At 38.6% G+C, this 18,238-nt stretch overlaps 1 protein-coding gene across 1 annotated transcript in view; it reads left to right on the plus strand.

Annotated features, from left to right (window-relative positions):
* The window catches only part of LOC125451694 (tyrosine-protein phosphatase non-receptor type 2-like), an 80,631-nt gene extending 68,925 nt beyond the window's left edge, over positions 1-11,706 (plus strand). The window contains exon 10 of the mRNA XM_048529188.1: positions 11,367-11,706. Coding sequence (XP_048385145.1) covers positions 11,367-11,382 — 16 coding nt within the window. The 3' untranslated portion in view covers positions 11,383-11,706. The remainder of the gene's footprint in view (positions 1-11,366) is intronic.
* The last annotated feature ends 6,532 nt before the right edge of the window (positions 11,707-18,238 follow it).

Genomic DNA, 18,238 nt, shown 5'->3' on the forward strand with positions numbered 1-18,238 from the left:
AATAGCTTAAAAAAAAAATGACACAAGGTTTCATTTTTGGATCTTTCCTGTAATAAATGATTGAAAGCACTAGTTAACTTGTACTTTAAATTACAGAAGAAAACATTAATCTCTCTTACTTACAATCCGATGCACCTCATGGAATTATAGTTCTTATAGCATAAGGTCTAGAATTGCTTCCAGAAATCTGGCCTAGCGAGCAACTCGCATGTCCTGTGAATGAATGAATTAAAAACTTAATAGTTTTCATTTCAAGTGAAATCCTTCAAGTGTTTCCATCAGTATTTTTCAGAGTTTTCCAATGGTCAAACCCACTCTGATCATTCTGATCTGGATGTGCCAGGACAAATTTCCCTGGCTTTCTTAAATGGGTGCAGGAAGTGGCTCATCAGCTAACAACCATCTCCGTCTTGCATTTGGTTTTGGTAAATCAAAGTGAACCTGCAACCTCTTCTGTTTGCTGACCACACCAACTGTTGTTTTATGTTTCTTTCTCGCGTTCGTTCTTCATCAAAAACATGGAGCTGGGAACTCTCTTTACTTATAGGACAGCTGAACCTTGCCCTTTCATCAAACCCCTACAGTGTGGAAACAGGCCCTTTGGCCCAACAAGTCCACACTGATCCTCAGAGCATCCCACCCAAACCTGCCCCCCATAACTCCACTATTCTCCGCATCCCTGAACACTATGGGCAATTTAGCATGGCTAGTCCAAATAACCTGCACATTTCTGGACATTAGGAGGAAACTGGAGCACCCGGAGGAAACCCATGCAGTCGCGGGGAAGAATGTGCAAACTCCACACAGGCAATCGCCTGAGGGTGGAATCAAACCCAGGTCCTGGTGCTGTGAGGCAGCAGTGCTAACCACTGAATCACCGTGGCGCCCACTTTGTTCCTGGGTGTAAAGATTTCGCACCTTGCTGAATCATATTGTGGAATTTGTCAGGTTGAATTCTGATTAGTCACAAGATCCCCCTTCATTTTAACCTAAACACAAAAAACTGCTCCAAGCACGACAATCTTGGAAAGCTCATAATTGTAATGAAATAAAAGCACTATATACATGTAGTTTTTGTCACTTCCCCTAAAAGTTTGGTGGGGGGGTAGCGTGTATAAATATTATTCCTCACACACCACCTTCATGGCTGAAACACCTGCATTGTCTCTTGATGTTAAGCTTAGCAGATTGGCACTTAAAAAAACTGTAGGTATGTTAGGGCATCATTTCATTATTGCACTATGTTATAGGAAAAATTGTTAATTCAACAAACATTCTATTGGGCAATAACCAAACCGTAGCAAGAGTTTAGCAAATGAGTGAATTCAGTCTAAAGAAACCAAGTATGTGCTGTTTCAGAAAAATGTCTTAATATTTTCCTGATATTTATTGTAAGGCTACTGTTAAAGATGCATTATTATCTACTTGACAGTTATCCTTTATGACATAATACTCACTTTAGGGAAGTTTTAGTCATTTTGTATATTGAAGCATAGAACCTTTGGATGAATCTCCCACTGTCGACATCCTGATGGGTCATCATTATCCAGAAACTGAACTGGACTAGCTGTATAACTGTAGTGGATACAAGAACAGGTCAGAGGCTAGAAATAATATGACAAGCAACATGCTTCCTAACTCCCCAAAGCCCATCCACAAGGCCCAGGTCAGATGGTGATGGAATACCCCCACTTCTTGAGTATATTGTGAAGTAAGAACATCAATGGCCAAAAGATTGTAAAGCAAGGATTCTTTATTTAATTGGCATCAAGTAAGTATAAACATAAAGGGAAATTAAGGATAAACAAGGAAGTATTTACATGAAATTAAGCTGGTGATTTGAAATTTTAGTTGAAGAATCCCTTGTTTATCTGCTTCTCCTTTCCATGAAGCCGCCTCCTGCCAAAGATGCCCGTTTTACTAGAGAGGGTCCATTTGACTGCTCCAGCTGCCGTCCATTATTATAGCCACCTATTAAAGGAGGATCTGCTAAACAAGTTCAGGAGGCATTTTATGGTCATGGCTCTGAAGTGCATTCAAGACACCTGGCTCAGTGAAGGGATGGGCTGTAGGAATAGATAGAAATGCATCATTTCTGTACATAAACTTTGGCTGTCCCATTAAAAATCCTGCTGTTAGTGCCCTTACATATGGAGTGGCCATTTGATACCAAACATGAATAACCTTTGAAGCAAACCTTGTGAAATGTCACTGCTTTCAGATGAAAACAGATAAAAGTTGGAGATAGTTTAAGAAATGGCAATTTTATCTAACTGAACGGTTTCTATGTATTTTTCTTCTGACTTTTGATTCCTTCCATTCTTATTCTATTTGGTATTATATCCCCAGGTCTAGAATACATTAGTACCAGTACACTAGGTTGCTCACTGTTCTTCATCAATATTCTCAAAAGTATTCAGTGCCTCTAATTTTACTTCTGCAAGATCTATCTGAAAGTAATCCACACAATCAATCCTTCCTTCCTTCCTTTTGCTTTCATTTTAGTGAATTCTCAGTTAACTTGAGGCATGTGAATAACAACTTGAGTTACCATATGAACTGGAACCACTCTCTTTGACAGCTAATGCAAAACTTATTCACTGCAAATCTACTCTGCATCAAAAATGTAGCCAGTTTTAACACATGCACAGCAGCAGTTTCCAATATTTCTGCTCCTCCTGTTACAATTTAGTGTCAAATCTCACTTCAACATTTAAGTTGAATGTCTAATTATTTGCTTAAGTACAAGTTGTGCTAATCAATCTATTTTAAAAGGGCTATTTGTAACTTTGATTATTTCTGAGCATGTTTGACATCTCAACAGATATATAAAGGGGTTTCAACTCAAGTAATGTGCCAGTTACTTTGTTAGGCATTGAAAAATATTAAAAAGGCTTTTATGTGTCCTTGAAAATAGTAATACTCCTTGTAGAATTGAGCTGCGTAATTACTTGGTTTAATGAGGTTAGATCACACTGAATCTTTTTATACTTAAAGACGTAAATTCAAGCTGGTCAGCTAAAACAAGCTGTTTTCTAAAAGCTTTGGCGACAACATTTCCGCAATGTAATATTAATGATTTCTTCACTGTTTTGCTATGATAGTCATATAATCACAAGTGGTTCTCGTTAATCTTGCTGGGAATGCTTTAGGGAGCAGTCTGTAAATGTGGAAATCAAGATATTCCATACTTTTAGACCATTTTGCAGCCACATTTATAGTATTGTGGTTTGAAAATCTATTGCGGACCCTGTGCATCCTGAACACTTGCCTTGAAGGTAAGGAATTTTTAATTGAAGCAGTGATTTATTGTATGTTTTCTTAAAACTGCTAACAGTACTCTCTGCATAAAGCAGTTTCTGTCGAGCAGATATGCATGGTTAAACTCAAATCTGAAGTCAGTGCATGAAATGTAGCACTCTGTCATTAGTTGTGCAAATTTGGCAGTTAGCTGTCAGGATCTCTATTCAAGTATATTAAATTGTGGCATGAGGCTACTGTACTTTTATCATATATACAAACTCAACACTCCACAGAAAGCTAGGGTTTACCCTTTCCATATTGAGAACTATTTAATGGAACGTACATCTTGATTACTTCCATGCAGTCTCTAGCATTTTGAAGCCTCATTTCTGCTGTTTCTCATTATTAGTGGAGGTGTGTGTTTTCAAGTAGTAACTTTTTTTGCTCTTGTTTTTTCGTGCACTCTTTCTGCATATACCTACTCTGAAGTTCAATTTTTCATTCTTGCTGCATGCTCATAATCGATCAGACTGAACAATTGTTTGTACCATTCGTTTGTTTGTCCTTATTGAGACCATTAAGCTTTTTGCATGCCTCACTGGCTGTGATTTACTGTTCAAATCTATACCGAAAAACATGGATCAGTGCAAGTTATTCACTAGTCACGGAAATAATCTGTGTTTGACTGGTAGATTCAGTTTATTTGATGATCAGGTTCTGACTATAAAAATAGGAGACTTCATCTTCTGGGACAAACCTCAGAAGAAATTAACAAAATAACTGGCTGCTAATCTATTGGTTATTTCATATTGTTGAAAAAGGCACATCTTTGTCAAAGCTTTTTGTCGTGCAATCAACAAGACAGTTCACAAGATTTTCATCTCTTCATTCACGGGACAGGGACATCACAGTCTAAGCCAGCGTGTATCGTCTATCCCTAATTGCTGTGCAGAAGATAGTAGTGAACTGCCTTCATAAATGTTGAATGAGCACAGGGACACTGCATTGCTATTGATGTGAAAGTCCTGCATGGTCTTCTCAACTTGTGGCCTGGCTAAGGTATCTCAAATGTTTGTGCAGTTCCTTAGTAGTGGCAGCCATCAGGCCAAAAATGTTTTGGCTAGTGCACACAAGAATACCAGAGTAAATGAATTCTGTTGCCAGTATAGTGCCAGATATTTAGGCCATACGTTTCAAAGATGGATAGATTGTATCAAATAGTATAACCCTTAAATTGATATATAACAGTGTGGAGCTGGAGGAACACAGCAGGCCAGGCAGTATCAGAGGAGCAGTTGTTGGAAAAGTTGACATTTCAGGTCAGGACCCTTATTCAGAAAATAACCCTTGGGCTGTTTTGCAACAAGCATGACGCTACTGACTGTACTCAACCAGCCCAAGTTTGTATAGCTCCACAGTGTCCAACATTTAGATATGATTCTGCCATTGGGTAACATTTGCTTCATAATCCTGTGTGTGCAAAGGATTGTGCTTACAGCCAGTGTAGAATTGTTGGTTGGGCATGCAGCATATCACATTTGTGTATATTGGAAGCCGCATGTATTAATACATTGAGCCCTGTTTTTTTTGTAGGCAGAAGGAACATGTACACAAACAACACAAAAACAGAAAGAACTGCGAATGCTGTAATTCAGAAACGAAAATAGAAGTTGCTGGAAAATTCTGAGGAAGGGTCACCAGACCTTAAACCTAAATTCCAATTTCTCTCCACAGATGCTGCCACACCTGCTGAGCTTTTCCAGAAATTTGTTTTTGTTTCTGATGTATGCATACCACAGTTATTTTATTGTAGCAAAACAAGTGAAAGCTATTTTTGGGTTCATTTTGAAGGGCAATATCAGTCGCAGTCAACCTGTTTGTTTGTTGTAAAATTTGAACAAAGCTTGATGGTTGATCAGTGCATTTTCCATTGCAATGCTGTAACTATCAGAAACTCCTTTACCAACCAATCAGCACTCTTTAGGACAATTGACAAGAAATACCAATAAATACAAGATGAAAAGCTCTAACAAACTGCCTTTTTTTGTCATCGATACTCAAGCTCTGTACCATGGAACAATTATTTATAATGTCATGAATATTTTTTACTGAAATAGTAGGTACTGCAGATACTGGAGAATCGGAGATAACAAGGTGTAGAGCTGGATGAACACAGCAGGCCAAGCAGCATCAGAGAAGCAGGAAAGCTGACGTTTCAGGCCTAGACCCTTCTTCAGAAATGAGGAAGGGTCTAGGCTTGAAACGTCAGTTTTCCTGCTCCTCTGATGCTGCCTGGCCTCCAGTGTTCATCCAGCTCTACACCTTGTTATCTAATATTTTTTACTGTTGCCTTTTTTCAGTTTTGAATGTAACTCTAGCTTTGCCATCTAATTTCCTTTATCTTACTGATATTTTTTGCTCGAGTTTTGTTTTGTCATCTTTAATATATTAATTGGCAATGTATTCCTTTATTTCCTGTTTTGTAATTATTAACACATTCTGTCATGATGCAAACATAGCAAATCTCAAACGACAGTGAGAAGTCATGCATCTACAGTACCTTAACAGTGCCGTTCTGTTGATAGCAGTATGGTTACTACAGGTTATGTGGACTGTCTATCTGGACTTTATAAATTTGCAGATAGATGGCCCAATGTCTAGAAGTAGGGTTGCAACTTACAACTATTTCTAAACTTTCAAAGACTTAATTGAATATGATTAAATTTGCATTTATGCCTAAGAGTTGGATTCAGAAAGTTCACAAGAAAGCTATTAAGTTTGAACTGAGGTTCAGCTTTTACTTTTAGTGAGAGCAATGCTTTAGTTTCAGTAAAATTTTAGTGCTGTAATATTCATGGACTTGGTATCAAACTGTGTTTTATTTCCTCCTAGCAGAAGATAACAGCAATTCTCTTCCCAAGTAAAAGTGCAGTATTGTACTGCTGGTTGCATGGTGATACAGAACTTGTGTGTTGCTGGGAAAAGAAAACAGACATGAAGCCTTACATTTTGCGCTCATCAGGCACAAGAATGCGAAGTTTCAAAGGGAACAGAAATTTACCTTTCTAGAAAATAGAGGGAATAGTACCCTTTTCCCATGTTACGATTTATTGCTGCCTTTGAAATTTGGCATTCTTGTACTTATCCTGATGAGTCCAAGATGAAAAAAGTCTTGACGGTACCTTTTTTCAGAAATTGTTATTTTCTAGACCTTGTTTCACAAAATATTTGACATCAGTATTTATTATAAAATATGAACTATTTTGACTTTTAAGCAGCTGAACTGATCAGCTGGTGGGATTCATACTGACCTGAAAAAATGTTTGCGTGGTAACTTGACGTTGTATCAAAACTGGATACAAGTTTTAAATCAAGCTTGGTTATTTTCTCCCCAATATGAGGTTGTATTGAATCTCATGGACTTTATAAATCTACAGGCTAGCTCTGAACAAGAATGACGATGGTAATATATTGAGCTTTTTAGAATCTCTCAAACAAAAGAAAAATAATGCATCTTTAATTTATCTTGGGCATAAAACAATATTACAATCAAAGTCATCTGTAGTGAAACTATAGGTAACCATGAAAAGCTTCATTGGGCACACTACAGGACAGTCAAGGCAAGGGTTCAGATTTCTGGGTGGCTGTTCTTAAAATGCCTTGTGGAGGTGGCCTGTGCAATTGTACTGTACTGCATGTTGCACAGCTTGCCAATCCTGAGGTTGTAAGTGAAGATGGCAGAGCAACTGCAGATTCTGTCAACTGTCAGAAGACTTAAACGGGAAAGAAGGCCAGTCTGGCACATTAATGCTAAGCTATTAGTTTAAAAGATTAGAGGCTGCTTACTCTGTATCTAACCTTGTGCTGTCCCTGTCCAGGGAGTATTTGATGGGGGCAGTGTCAAGGGAGCTTTTCATTTATTTTAAGAGTAGAGTTTCGCAGTGATCGGTTGATGGAAAAACACAAGATTTATACAGTTAACGGTAGGGCTCAGGGGAGTGTTGGCAGATAGAGGCACCTGGGGGTGCACGTGCAAATTTCCTTGAAAATGGATCACCGGTAGACGGGGTGGTGAAGAAGCTATTCGGCACACTTACCTTCATTGGTCAGTGCGTTGAGTATAAGAATTGAGACATGTTGTAGCTGTACAGGACATTGGTGAGGCCACTTTTAGAATACTGCATTTAATTCTGGAGCGTGGTGGATAGGGTGAATACCCAAATTTTTTCTTTTCCCCGGGGAAGGGAAGTCTAAAACTAGAGCACATAGGTTTAAGGTGAATGAAGTAATATGACAAAGTGGTCCCTCAGGTCCCTTTTAAAATCAGGGAGTGGTGTATTTTTGAAACAAGCTGCCAGAGCTAGTGGTGAAAGTGGGCACAATTACAACATTTAAAAGGCTTCTGGATGGGTATATGAATAGGGAGGGTTTAGAGGATTATGGGCCAAATGCTGACAAATGGGTCTAGCTCAGTTTAGGATTTCTGATGTGGATGAGTTGGTCTGAAGTGTTTATTTTAGTGCTGAATAACTATGCCTGTATAACTGATCATCCCTTTTCACTGAATTTCTGTTCATAGGCTTCATTAATGTTGGAGAAATATGGAGTGTTTTATTTGAAGTTGATAAAGTGGTAGAAGTAACAGGTAGAGAACCTGCTCAGCATTTCCAATTTGCAACATTCATGAAGGACTACTACCATTCAAACGTCCTGCTCCATGGTTGAAGGTTGGCCTGTCTGTAATTCTTCTGCAGTGTGCTAGTTTTGTAAGAGGAGGGCATTGAGTGGATAAATGTACATGTTTAATGCTTCAGCATATTGACATGGTTAGCCCACCTGGCCCTTCAAACCTGTTCCACCATTCCACAAGGTCATGGGTGATCTGGTCTTACACTCAATTCTACGTTCCTGTATAGCCTGATGACCCCTTCTTGAGAATATTTAAAAGATTATTTATCTATTGCCTTTTAAGGAAAGGAATTCAAAAGAGACTAAGCCTTCTTGGTAAGCATGTAATGCATATGCTGAGGATGAGAAGAAGCAAAATGCAAGCAGTGTGGAGAGGTGCTGAATAGAAAACAAATGGCTACAGTCTGAAGCGAGAGGACCTGTGTAGCACTAAATTACTTTGGTACTTACCAGATGCGAACAGAGGCTGCTAGAGAGGGTAGTAAACAAAATGTGTCCTTTTGAGTAAGGACAGTGTGTTGTGTCCTTGCCAATTTAAATACTTGGTGTGGGAGGGTTGACTGCTGCTAGCCGAAGTTAACAAATGAACCTAAAAAGGCTTCACTCATCTTTGCTGCTCCTCTAAGATCTTTGAAGTGCATCATAAAGTGAATTCAGGTGCTGTAAGATGATGTTCATAGAATCATACAGTACAGAAGAGGTCCTTTACCCTGTTGAGTCAGTGTACCATTCTCTGAACTAATCATCTGTACCCCCAGGTCTGCTGAATGTGTCATAGGAACCTTCTTCCATTAAACTGTCTTGTATTTGTAAAAGTCCTTTCACAAACAACTGACATCTCAAAGTACTTTACAGTCAATCAGGTCCTTTTGCAGTACGCACATTATTACAATGTAGTCACTGTTGTAACAACAGGCAGTTGGCACATAGGATACTCCCACAAACAGCAGTGTGGTAGTGACCAGATGTTGCATGAAGTTGAAATATTGGTCAGACAGTGGGGAATAACTTCTCTGCCTTGTTTGAAATAAGCTGCCATGCAAGCGGTTACATCCACCTGACTGGCAAATGAGTCTTGAGGCATGAAACCAACGCAGCACCCTCTCAGCACTACACAAAAACCACACCAATGAGCAGATTAACTGATTATTCATTTGGTTGTTATTTCTGGATCTTTACTGTATGCTAATTGTTTGCAGTGCTTTACCTGAAAAGCTGAAGAATTTAAAATTGAGAAAGTATTCAATCCCATATGAAACTTCATGGTGGCTTTCTTATAGAAGGCACTGTGTATAGCCAAGTTGTTTTCCTACTGTCAGTCTCCACTCCCCACTTGCCTCCCAAATTCCTGACCACCACACATCTGACCTTAAGGATTTATTGCTCTGAAGTCCTGCTATTTTCTGTGATTGTGATGATTAAAATTGGGATCCACATAATCAGTTAAGCTTGGCGTACGTGTACATGTGTGAGATAATATATCCCTCTAAGCTTCATATCTTTCAAAAGACAATAGAGAAGTCATAATTCATGTAGCTATAAGAAAACATTAATAAGTAGTTCATTCTTGTTTCTTCTGTTTCCTTGCAATCTCTCTGTCATACTTTACCAAATAAGGCATGTAACAGAATTGTAAATCAGTAGGTAAGAGGGGGTGAAAAGCTTGTTTTTATCTTACACCTTTAACTTGGGCATCCTGAAGTTCTTAGTGAAATTGTCCTTTTCTTTTTCTGTGCTTTCTTGCTGTTCCTGAATAAAGCTGTTGAATTTCGACCTACAGAATAGTAATTTGTAATTTTTCCATCATATTCTTATATCATTGGCTAGCTTACATGTTTGAGAATTGTACACAGTTTAAAAATGTCCTGGCCTAGGCTTTCAAAACAGATCAATAGGTCTTTAAGTGAAAGCTTTTGAAAGCGTAAAAGATGTTAGTGAATAACTTTAATGTTATGGTAAGTATTGAGTATTTTTGAGTTTTTTTTAAAGAGAAACAAATGACAAATTCATAACAAATGGAGTGCATGAAAATTGACATGGGAAAAGGGTTTGCTGTTATGTTCACAAATATTATTCACTTCTAAATTTTGAAACGATTAGTCTTGACGTTAAATATTGACACAAGTTTTATGATTCTCTGTATAAGCAGAAATGAGATGTATGGACAAGGAGGTTTATGTCCACTACTGAAATTTTGATAAATGGGTTCTGTTTCCAGAATTTACCCTGAGAATTAAGAATGTTGCAAAGGACATTAACTTAATTTTAAATCTTTGCATCATGAATTAAACAAAGCAATTTTTCATCTTCCATCAAGTTGGCTACCACATTCTAACAAAATCTAAATTAAGCACAAATATAAAATTCTGTTGATTTTCTTATTCTCAAGGATGCCACTCGGAACTAAAGATTGCATGCATGGGTGTCCACGTAAACAGCTTTAAAAACCTTTTATTTAAAAACACTTTTTTAAAATACAGATTTTCAGGTATGGTATCAAAACAATTTGATGCAAATAAATTCTGTGCACAGTAAGAAAGCAACACGTGAAACATTTCTTCTAGAAATATTGAAGTAACATTTAAAAGCCTTGATGGGGAAAAATGTATTCCTCCAAATGGCCCTTCACCTTGTGAGGTGAGGGACCTTATTGCTGATACAAAACATTGACAGCTTATAATTTACTAGCTCAGTTTATTTAAAATATGAAAAATGTACTTTCTTCTAAGAGTTCAGATTATTTAAAAATGTACCATCAGAAAATAGATCTGTGCAAACATTTTGTTCACTGTAATGCAAAGTGACTGGAAATGTACTTTATAATCCAAATTATTTCCTCCTGCATTGCAAATGCATAAAAGTAGTAGTAAATCTCCTCTAACAGTATGCAAAATACTAGTCATATTCAGGTTGCTTTTCTAATTTAAATATTAAGAATAATTTGAATTTTTCTGGCTAATGTGCTCACTGTTATAAACATGCTTCAGAACTCTTGTTACTTTAGAGATTGTAATAATTAATGACATAGGACAAATGTTGCAACCAGAGTGAATGACAGCTCTAAAATCGTTCTCTATTTGTTAAGGCTCACCCTGGACATCATGGTGAAATTAGAGGAATTGCTATGAAGTGAAACCAAGTGCAAACTTCATGCACACTTAGATCCACACACTAGCAATTAACACAATAGTTGCTTTAATTTATGTGAAAACTGAAGTTCTACAAACAAGCTATTGTGACTCAAGTGAATATCCTAGCAAATTTTAATCCAATGACTATTGTCCATCAACCATTACTTTTATCCACCGAGTTCTTAATGGCAGCAGCAATACCTTGCTCTTAGTTACATTGCCTGTGAAGTATTTATTATTGTGTGGATACAGTGGAACTATTGCACTGAGTAAAACTTTTATGTTCTGTATTGTATGTCATAGGCTAAAGACTGTCTGACTGCTAACTCCACAGAACAGATGCCACATTCTTCACCTATTTTTATCAGCCGTGGAAAACGGGAAAATAAAACCAATGAGGACAGTGAGGTCTACTCTGTAGGAGATCTCACATGTAACTGTTTACAGCGTAAACTACTAGATGCAGGAGACAAAACATAGACCTGACCCCACGAGACATTCTGCAGTGGGAGTGGATTTCATGTATTGTGACATGTTTTTTAACGCTTATAATCTGTTGCAAAATAAAAGCTTTGTACTTTAGTCATTTCATTGTGTTGTATTTTTGTATTCCTGAGTGGCATTAAATGTTCTGAATTTAAAAGATGAGTTGTTGCTGTGTTTTATGAAGGGAGCTAATATTATGCAACATTAGTGTAATTTATGTTTCAACACCAACAAAACTTTATGTAGCTTCTTTCAGTTCCTGTGGTACTTTATAGGGGTATTATAAGTCAAAATCTGACACCATTTCATATTAGGGCAGCTGATCAAAAGCTTCATCAAAGGGACTAAAAGAACTGCAGATGCTGTAAATCATGAACAAAAACAGAAGTTGCTGGAAAAGCTCAGCAGGCCTGGTTGCATCTGTGAAGAAAAAAAAAAGTTAACATTTTGGGTCCTGGTCACAGGATGCAAAATGTTAACTGATTTATTTTCTTCACGCATGTGCTTTGAAATCTAGTTACAAGTTGCCTTTTTAATTCCATACCTACAATAATTTAACATACAAATGTTGTTTTGATTTCTATTTATTACTTAATTTTCTTCTAATCCCTCAAGTGATATAGTTTCGTCTTGGAATATAGGTTGGCAAGACTGTACTTAATTTTCATAGAGCAGCTTTCTGGAACTGCTTCCCCTGCCAATGATGCCTGCATCTGTTTCATTTAAAGAAAGAAACATAGTGGAGATTCAGCCCATTAGCAAAGAGGTCATTCAAGCAGATTGCTGTAGATCCTGATGTATGTCCTAAGTGTGGTTACCGTTAAGTGATGAGTTTTCCATCACTCTTTTTAACCTGAGTAAAACATGGACAATACTTGATGGGTGAGAAGAATGAACCATCCTATTGCAGAATTTCCAACCGTCGTGGTTTGATAGCTACCACATTGACACAATCTGTCAATGAAACTTAGTTCAGTGGAGATTCCTCCAGCACATTATTTGATATTGGTGAAAAAGACCTGCGAGTTTATCAAATCTGAGTTTACTGGTCTGAACTACTTTGTAGCTGCAGTATTTGGATGCAAGGTTGAGTGCCATTTCTAGTTAGTGATAAAGCCCTGGGGAACCCTGGTGGGGATTTAGCGATGGTGAACTTTGGGGTGGAGGAAGGATCGATTTGCTGTCATTGGAGATGATCATTGTCCAACACTGGTGTGATGTGAACATTAGCTGCTATTTGTCAGTCCAAGGCTGAATTATTTCTGGGTTTTAGAATATATGGATATGGACTACTTTAATTGCAAATTGTACTGTGGTTAGTACTATCATCAGTGTACGATCTGATGTCATTTTATGATGAGGCATTGAAGCAGTTGAATATGCTTGAGCTGAGGAGCTCTCAGGATATCCTTGGATTGAGAGGATTAGTCTCTAACAACCATAGCTATCTTTCTTTGTGGTAGTTATGAATAAATTTTATACAGAGTTAGCCATGATTCTCACTGAATTTTACTGATGCTCCTTATTGCTGATGCTTGGTGAAATGCTGCTATGAGCTGTTCCTCACATCTCACCTCTAGAATATGGATTTTTCAATGCATAGTTGTACTCGGGCTACAATGAGATCCTGCCAGAACACACGGAGTGTTAGTAAATAGGCTATTGCTGTCTTCAGTGCTCCTTGATGGTATTGTTGTTTACTCCTTCCAGTAGTTAGGCAATCATTAGCTGTAACGTGACGGGGTAGTAATTGATTGGATTGGATTTGTATCCATATTGCTACCGTCCCTTTTATATAAGGTGTTCAGGAGAAATAGGGTGATAGGAGGAGTCGGTATTAAGGAGAATGTTACATTGAAATATTCTTTACAGCAGAGAAAGAGGTGCAATTACATTGTTTAGTGTAGTCTATAGACCACCACCTAGTTGGAAAGATTATGGGTGGCATTGTTGTCTTACAGTGCCAGGGACTAGTTCAGTTCCAGCCTCGGGTGACTGTGGGAGAAGATCGCAGATACAGGGAGAATGTGTGAGTTTCCTCCCACAGTCCAAAGATGTGTGGGTTAGGTGGATTTGCCATGCTAAACTGCTCAGTGTTCAGGAATGTGTAGGTAGATTAGCCAGCAGGGTTAGGGTTAAGGGGGGTTTAGTCTGGATAGAATGTTTTTTGGAGAATTAATAGGGACTTGTTGGGCTGAATAGCCTGTTTCAACAGAGTAGGGATTCTGTGATTCAAAGGAGTACAATAATAAATTTGCAGGGCAGTTACAAAGAAATGCAAGAATTATGGAGCAGTTAGAAAGAGGGAACTACTATTATCAAAATAAAGACTGAGTTTTTTTTATTATTGATTCACAGTAGTTAAAAGACAACCACATTGCTATGGGTCTGGTCCCGGTAATGGCAGTTTCTCTCCCTCCAAGGGCATTAGTGAACCAGATGAGCAATTGACAATGGCTTCACGGTTATCATTAGACTCAATTCAAATTCCACCATCTGCCATCATGACACTTGAACCTAGCTTCCCCAAAACATTACCTGAATATCTCAATTAACAGGCTAGAGATAATTTCACTAGGTCAAGTAGAGGTGAGAGAGAGAGAGAGAGAGACAGATGAGTTTTTGGATATGTGCAGGTTTTTTTTTCAGTGTGGTTACCAATCCAACAAGAAAGGAGGTATTTAGTTCTCAGGAAGAAGGTGGGTGAAGTGGATCAAGTATCAATGAGGGACATTTTAAATTTAAAGGACTGTCATCATAAGATGCAGGTTGTAATGGAAAAGGACAAAGAACAATCCAGAGCAACAATAATGCAGTGGTTTCAAGTGTATGTCATACAATCATGGATTTTTTTTGGAGTGCAGAAGGAGACCAAGAACAACACCCACCTGTTCTGTGATGAACTCAGAGTGCACTGACTCTTGAGCCCCATTACTTTGGGGTCACCGCAAAGAGGAAGATTTAATGGAAAGAAGCAAATTTTCCAATTTGCCTGTCTAGTTGGGATCTGGTTACTGACCTGCACTTAACATTTACAATAAACAGTAGTTCTTGTCAAATAAGTGAGTTCTAGTAACAAATTTATTATGAACTAATATTCCACAAACACTTCAGTACTGGCAACACCCTCAAAACTTTTCTCAACCCTCTCCAATTTAATAATTTCCTTCAAATAGCAAGGTGACCAGGACTGTACACAATACTCCAAAATTGGCCTCAACAATGACATCCCAACTCCTATATTCAATGGCCTGAGTAATAAGGCAAGTTGGTTAAAAGATGTTTAGCACAACTGTCTACCTGTGACTCAACTATTGTAGTCAACTATGTAGCCAGGACATTCTCTGACCCAAATAGTACATTTGACATTGGCGTAACCCATTTGGTGTGACAAAAGTGGTTCTCTCTTTAACACTTAATGCTAATAGCATTTACCAGCTGCTTCTATAGACCTAGATTCCTTAGGAAGAAATGAGGTACTGCCAACCCAATAAGTACTGTCTTCTCACCATTTACAATTTAACTGTGATATACTCTCCACCTATGCCACCTACCAACACCTTAGCTTTCAACTTCTCTGGAGGGAAACTCAAATCCTTCTCCAACCAGAATCCAAGTAGCCTTTATTTCTCTTAGTATAGTTATGGACTTAGATGCATCATTTGAAGAAAAACAGGTTATCATTCCTTTAGCCAAAAACACTTCATATCTCATTTATCCTACGTACTTTGCATTCAGAGCAGTGTGTTTACCTCCAGTCTCAGTGGTTATTAAACCTACATGTTGATCTGTGGCATTTTTGTTTTGAGTTCTGTTTGGGCTCAAGCTTACAAATTCCAACAAGTCCCACAAATTTCCCCTCACGAGGTCAGCGTTCCCAACGAATATGTCTGACTTTGTTACAATGGAAGGACTTCAGCTTTTACCTCCAATTTCACTACTATCCTTTCTGCTCTGAGATAATCTCAGAGTATTCCTAACTATCTGTTCTTTGCCCTGACTAACTGTCTCCCTTTCACCCTCCAACTTCCGTTCCCATTTGAATTTGAGGGCTGTGAAGAATGGTTTTATGGATCAGCCAACACAGCTGCCTGTCTTATTAGGAAGGTAGTGTTTTTAAATTCCCCTAAGAGAATTTTTTTAAAAAATGTAGGGCGGCACGGTGCCTCAGCGGTTAGCACTGCAGCCTCACATCACCAGGGACCCGGGTTCAATTCCAGCCTCGGGTAACTGTCTGTGCGGAGCTTACACATTCTCCCCGTGTCTGCATGGGTTTCCTCTGGGTGCACCACTTTCCTCCCACAGTCCAAAAATGTTCAGGCTAGGTAGATTGGCCATGCTAAATTGCCCATAGTGTTTATGGGTGTGTGGGTTATAGGGGGATGGGTCTGGGTGGGCCGCTCTAAGGGGTGGTATGGACTGGTTGGGCCGAAGGGCCTGTTCCCACACTAGGGAATCCAAATCTAATCAGAGGAGCAGGAAGGCTGACGTTTTGGGCCTTGACCCGAAACATCAGCCTTCCTGCTCCTTTGCCAGCTGTGTTCAGCCAGCTCTACAGCTTGTCATCTCAAGATTCTGCAGTTCCTACTACCTCTGAAACTATGTAATTACTACTCTCAACGAGTTCCAGAAACCCATTTACAAGAGCGCGAACAACTCCTGCCACAATTCTGGCTTCAGAAATCCCTTTCTTCCCACGCAGAAGAAAAATTGTGTTAAAAGTGGCCAAAATAGTTTCCCTAAATATTGAACCTGGTCACTGATGGTCCTCCTTCCTCGTACTCTCCCGTACAACTGAGAAAATATGTTGCCGAGGTTCAACTATGGACAAGACAGCTCAAATCCAGAGGTGAGATGGAAGCGACTGCCCTGATCTCCATTCAGCATTTAACTGTGTGGCATCAAGGTGCCATATCAAAATTGGAGTCAATGGGGAATTGTTCACTGGTTGGAATCATACCTGGCAATAGAAAAATGGTTGTGGTTGTTGGAAATCCGTTATCTCAGCTTCAGGACATCACTGTAGGGAGTTCTTCCAGATGGTGTCCTAAGCTCTACCACCTTCAGCTGCTTCCATGTTCCTCCCTCCATAATAATTTAAGGAGTGAGAATGTTCACTAATAAATTTTCAGTACCCGTCATGACTCGTCAGGTACAAATGCATGCCAGAGCAGGACAACATTCAGGCTTTGGCCAAACTGCAGCAGGTAACAGTCACACCACAGTGTGCAATGACAATCTCTAACAAGAGAATCTAGCCATCTCCTATTCTATTCTAGGAATGTGAATTCACACTAGCAGCATGCTGGGGATAATCATTGACAAGAAACTGAACTGGATCAGCTATGCAAGTACTGTGGCTACAGTAGGGTCAAAGAATAGGAATAATGATGACAAAGTAACTCACAACTGGCTTCCTCAATGCCAGTGTGCCATCTACAAGGTATAATTCAACAGTGTCATGGAATATTCTCCATGTGCCTGGATGGGTGCAGTTCCAGCAACATTAAAGCAGCTTGATACTATTGAGGACATGGCACCGACTACTTTCAACATTCACCTTCACTACAAAAGTAATGTCATCCCTGGGTACCATCCACACATGCATTTCAATAACTCACCAAAAATCCTTTGACAGCATGTTCCAAATCTACAACCTCTACCAGCAAATACAGGGGCAGCTGATACGTGGGAACTCCACTAAGTTCCTCTCTAAACCACTCACCACCAATTTGGAAATAGATCACCATTCTTTCAATGTTGCTGGGTCAAAATCATGGAACTCCCTCCCTGACAATATTATGGGTTTACTTACACCACAGGGACTGTCCTGCTCGAAAAGTCAGTACACTACAACTTTCTCAAGAGAATTGGGGGATGGGTTATCAATACTGGCCCAGCCAGCAATGCACACTTCCCATAAACAAACATAAAACTGCTTCTGGATGAGATCACCAAATTCAGCACAAAAAAAAATTCTGACATTATGTGGTACAGTTTTTCACTGTACATACTTCTTGCATTATTTGACATTAAAAAAATTTGTTAAATTATCCAAGGTGAAGCATTTTTAAAAAGCAATTATTGTTCTAGTTTATTGCTGAATAAACCATATTTAAGGAGTTATAGAAGTTTTAATGAATCAATGCAGTTGAATTCAGACTTCATCAGGTAAATAAATGAGCAGGTTACAAACAAATGTAATTTTAATTTCCGTACAATTTAGTAACCACAAATAGATTGGAATCAGCTTATAAAAAAATTTATATATGAGACTCTCCCTCTCTTTGAAAACGAACAAACAAGACAACTAGGGACAGCTGGGTGATGACAAAACCAAGTACTGAATTCAAAGCAGGCAAATGATTTTGCCACCTACAATACAGAGCAAACCTCTAAAAATTACAAATGTTAATGATGTTTAAAAGCTGGTCAGAAATGACTTTTAGTAATGCCGAATTTCAGTTTGATCAATTCTAAGGTCATTGCTGTTGTATGATGAAAAATGAAGATTAAAGCCTCAATTATCAATACTGTACTTTTTTTTTTCCTCGTCAGAATTTGAACATCTGCTAACTGATAATCAAGTGAGCTACAGCACCTCATTTTCACATCCTTGGGGTCATCACAGACCAGAAACTGAACTGGACTTACTGCGATATGATCAAATCGGGGCTACAAATTTTGTT

The sequence above is a fragment of the Stegostoma tigrinum genome, chromosome 5, assembly GCF_030684315.1.
Source record: "Stegostoma tigrinum isolate sSteTig4 chromosome 5, sSteTig4.hap1, whole genome shotgun sequence".
NCBI classification, from domain to species: domain Eukaryota; kingdom Metazoa; phylum Chordata; class Chondrichthyes; order Orectolobiformes; family Stegostomatidae; genus Stegostoma; species Stegostoma tigrinum.